Source organism: Panicum virgatum, chromosome 4K (genome assembly GCF_016808335.1).
Source record: "Panicum virgatum strain AP13 chromosome 4K, P.virgatum_v5, whole genome shotgun sequence".
NCBI classification, from domain to species: domain Eukaryota; kingdom Viridiplantae; phylum Streptophyta; class Magnoliopsida; order Poales; family Poaceae; genus Panicum; species Panicum virgatum.
This window is the reverse complement of record NC_053139.1, coordinates 8,792,013-8,795,981: the sequence shown is the minus strand read 5'-3', so window position 1 is coordinate 8,795,981 and position 3,969 is coordinate 8,792,013. Positions and strand designations below refer to the sequence as shown.

The 3,969-nt window shown below is 45.0% G+C and overlaps 1 protein-coding gene across 7 annotated transcripts; it reads right to left on the bottom strand.

Annotated features, from left to right (window-relative positions):
• Positions 1 to 424: 424 nt before the first annotated feature.
• On the bottom strand, positions 425 to 3,747 carry LOC120704659. 7 transcript variants are annotated; one of them, XR_005687633.1, is made up of 5 exons: positions 3,398 to 3,747; positions 2,227 to 3,269; positions 1,328 to 1,574; positions 862 to 1,094; positions 425 to 768 (listed from the first exon to the last, which is right to left on the bottom strand). XR_005687633.1 is itself a non-coding variant. In XM_039989136.1 (3 exons), exons 1-3 carry the CDS (start codon positions 2,291 to 2,293, stop codon positions 651 to 653), a joined length of 432 nt encoding a protein of 143 aa, XP_039845070.1. In that variant the 5' UTR covers positions 2,294 to 2,491; the 3' UTR covers positions 425 to 650. The 7 variants fall into 7 exon arrangements, 1 of the variants encoding a protein (XP_039845070.1); XR_005687631.1 differs by having other exon boundaries at positions 425 to 786; positions 862 to 1,064; positions 3,398 to 3,746; XR_005687629.1 differs by having other exon boundaries at positions 862 to 1,064; positions 3,398 to 3,745.
• Between the last annotated feature and the right edge of the window lie 222 nt (positions 3,748 to 3,969).

The window sequence follows — 3,969 nt, the reverse complement described above, 5'->3', positions numbered from 1 at the left end:
TGACTAAGGTCAATTTCAATGGAAGTATCATAAGAGTGTTTTGGATATTAAATTTAATAATATGTACTAATAGTATGAGGAGAGAGAAGAGAGGAGTGTCATGAAATGTGAGGTGATGACACTCCATCGGCACAGTTTTTAAAATTCCAGTCTAGGTAACTGTGTCGATGACACTACCACTGAGACTGGCCTAAAACACCACTAGTGGATTGCGCACGCGTATATTTTTGGCATTTTTTTGTGGTTTAATTATGTAATTATAATGATTGATGTTTCAAATGCATGATGCGATTTTTCTTGTATCACGTGTTGTTGTCTTGCCTTGTTTCATTCATTGGCATTCGAAGGAAGATTTGTTTGTAGTAGAAGTATCATGCTTTTCTAACAGCCATAAATGAAGAGAAATTCGGAATAGTTGGCACCCTAGAATATAAATTCAGGAGTTGATATGTTGGTTCGCTGATAGCCGAGAACTGGTACATAAGGTTCATCAGCTCATTTACTGTAAATGACATAAATCACACAGGTAATACAACAAGAAGATACATTAGGAACCAAGGTTGCATATAGTACAAGGTCTAGGAAGTTAAAGGTGCAAATAAATAGAAGTCATGGCAGCTGGTAACCATGTTTAGCATCAGCATGGCATACTAAAGGAAATGTTGGTTACATGGTAAGCTAAGTTGCTCAATATGCGGTCCAAGAGGGCATTTTAAAATGGACGAAATCTGATTCCACAGATGATTGCTCTTGTCATCCTGTTTCATCCTGCATAAAAATGATGTTCTAAATATAAGATGTTAGTTTAGGTAGCATAAAGAAGATCAATTTTTGTGTTCTTTTCTGGTGTTAGAGAGGTACCATTGGAGCAAGCTATTCTGCAATCTACAAAGGATCCTTGGTTTAATAGTTTGCAAAGAATTTTCGAAGGAACAGGCATAGAATCACCAGGTAGTGTCCAGCTAGGAACACAACAGCTTCAATTGTTTGGATTACTGTTAGTACGACAGGGGGAATCAATTGAAGCATCAAGGTCTTGGACGCTCTTTCCTTCAAACTTGTTTCTGTTTTGGGTAGACAAAGGATAAAGACGACTGCCCATAAAAGTGTTCATGATGTGACGCAGTCTTAGTTCATAATAAAAGGTCAACCACATTTAATCGCATACAGGGTGGTAGAAAGATGTAACTTTATGTATGCGATAAGAGCACGCATCCATTGTGGTATATGGGGTATTTCCAGACCACAGTAGTTGAAGATGAAGTGAAGCAACCTTTTCCAGATAAAAAATGCTGTTGTGGCCACTACAAAAGCTTGGAAGGCATACCATTTCTCCACGGGTATATAACTGAACGGGATCTGAACTGACAAAGCGAGGAAAGTGTCCACCAATGGGATTGTCATCTCAAGGGAAGGGAGCTGAAACATGACTGGAGCAGTAAAGCCAGCTGTTTCTTCAACTTGTTCAGTAGTTCCAAGAGGCAACTGGGAGTTGTCTTCTGCAGTTATGGTTAGGGATAGCTCAGTAGCTCGGTTTCTTCCAATTCTGTTGATGAGCTGTGGGATGGGCAGACCTAAAAAATAGCGAAAACAAATAATATGGTCATTTCAGAAGCAAGTAGTATGAGCAGTGAAAGGCAAACACTAGGCTGCACATGTAGTGTCTGAGTAGTGGGTTAGAGAAATGTAGTGTTCAGTTTGTTTTAAAATCATTTGCTTAGCAGGGTAAGCTGTGGTGGTAAGTAGTTGAATATGAAGGTCTTTTGTCAAGAAATATTAGGTGGTAGTAGATTTCTAAAAAAATTTCATTGTATCCTAATCAAATATACATGCAGCAAGAACCAATATGTATCTGTAGCGCGGTGTGGAACTAAATAGTTCTGAATAAGACGGAACAAATAAGGTTTAGGCAGCATTCATGCATTTTCTAGTATACCATCTAAGTACAACTTTGCGTAACTAATAGAGATGCCACTTACAGAGTAACTTTGGACAGTGCAATTTTTAAGTCAAAGGAAAGGCTTTACTGTGCAGGTAGCTAATGATTTATATGCATGTGGTTGACAGGTTTCTTGTACCCCCAAAGTTGTCATATTTAGATAAATTTTAGGATGATTTGCTGACAGGGTAGGCACATAAATTTCATCCTCTGGACACTGAATAATTGGTGTAAATGGCACATAAAAAGCATGTAACAGGTATCTGTTTGTTTCTTAGTGGACAAACCTGGCTGTTGGCCTGCTGTGATAGTAGCTACAGATGTAGCTTGGTGAGGTAAAGGTCCGCTAATCATCGGAGCACACGACGAAGTCTGAACACAAAGATTATATCCAGTTTCTTTGTTCACCTTGCATACACCACCTTCTTTGTTGTTGTGAAGTTGAGCAGGGGTTTTGGCCTGATTGAGGAAAGTAATTAGTGTTGGGAAATGGATTTCTGTGAAGGAAAAAATACACAGTTTATTTATTGAAGTTTGTGCAGGTCCCTTTCGTCAGATTTTGAAGGGGCTCGACCATTAACAAATCATGACCTGCAATACTACTTTAAATCCTCCACATGTTAATATGAAAGGCTAAGTTATGAGCAAAGTATCGTATGGATAAGCTGTAGAATCCTATATTCAATTAAAATAACAAACCCAATTTTAGAATAAACCCACCAAAGAAAAAGGCATAATAAGCTATTAATGCAATCACATGGCATTGTCTACATAATGCGAATCAAATTAGTAGAAAAATTTAGCTTCTCTGCAGCCGATTGAAGCTCCTGGATTTCATTTTCATGTGCTTGCGCTTTCTGGTTTCTTTGGAAAGATCGAAGAGATGGTAGACTATGGGAAATGAAAGAAGCATAACATACCTTTGCATAAGCTGGGAAATGAAATTTAGCATTCTTCTTTTAATGGCAGTAATAACAGATCGAGGTCGGGGATGCCAAAAACTTCTATATTTATGCAGTCAGCCACATAAGTGGGGGAAACAACAAATTTGCGGCAGAGGATCTGTAAAATCCCTTTCAGTGCTTAAAAAGAAATTTTGCTGGAATACCATTGGATTTCCTAGAGAGAGGGGTACCTCGGATTCCATTGCAGAAAGAGGGAAGAAATGGGAATAGCGGTAATTGGTGAGAGGAGGAGGTTTGTACGAACCTACGAAGGGAGACAAGGGCGCTGAGGCTGCCGGACGGCCCTGGCAGGGCAGCGACGGCGGCGAGGACGGGGTGCCAGCGCTGGCTTGCGAAAGGAGCTCGCCCAGGCTGTACACGCGCTCCTGCACGACCGGGAAGAAGAAGAAGAAACGATCCGTCAGTTGTCGATCGATGCTGCACTAGATTTGGGCAGCTTTGCCCATGAATGTGAGGTAGCAATGGCATGAACTGATGAACACGAGGTGGTTACCTCTCTACCGATGGTGGCCATGAGCGAGATCATCTCCTGGAGGAAGTCGTGGAATCCCTGGAAGTACAGAAATCACATGGCTAGATAAATCCACCGCGCCGCCCCACCCGCACCCCACGCCGCGCCGCCCCTCCTGCACCACCGCTGTGTGGGTGCTCCAGGCCGGCGAGCTCGAGGCCCCGAGCTGCCCCGCGCCGGTCCGTCCCGCCGTCGAGGCCGCGCGGAGGGAGGAGGCCGCTCGCACGCGTGGGCCCGCGCGGAGAGAGGAGGCCGCTCGCACGCCTGGGCCCGCGCGGATCCGGCCGGAGGGGTGCCGCCGCGCCATGGCCATCGGCCTGGGCTGGATCTCGCCAGGGGCAGGGCTCCTGCTCCACTGTGCCGCCGCGAGGCCTACCGCCGGCCCGTGACCGAGCGAGGGAGGGGGAGAAGGGGCGCCGGCGATGGGAGGGAGCGGCGGCAGAGGTAGGTCGCGCCCCGCAGAAGTCGCTGTGCGGTGTGCACGCAGCAGGGCTGCAGGGCGCGCCGAGAAGGTGTGGGTCTGGGTCGTCGACTGGGCCGGGGCTGGAGCACGG

Excerpts from the sequence above, each read along its gene's own strand:
- LOC120704659 (XM_039989136.1), bottom strand. The coding sequence starts at position 2,293 with ATGATTAGCGGACCTTTACCTCACCAAGCTACATCTGTAGCTACTATC. Across the intron at positions 1,575-2,226 it reads CACAGCAGGCCAACAGCCAG|GTCTGCCCATCCCACAGCTC; the intron begins GTTTGTCCACTA and ends GCTATTTTTTAG. Across the intron at positions 769-1,327 it reads TATATACCCGTGGAGAAATG|GATGAAACAGGATGACAAGA; the intron begins GTATGCCTTCCA and ends ATTTTTATGCAG.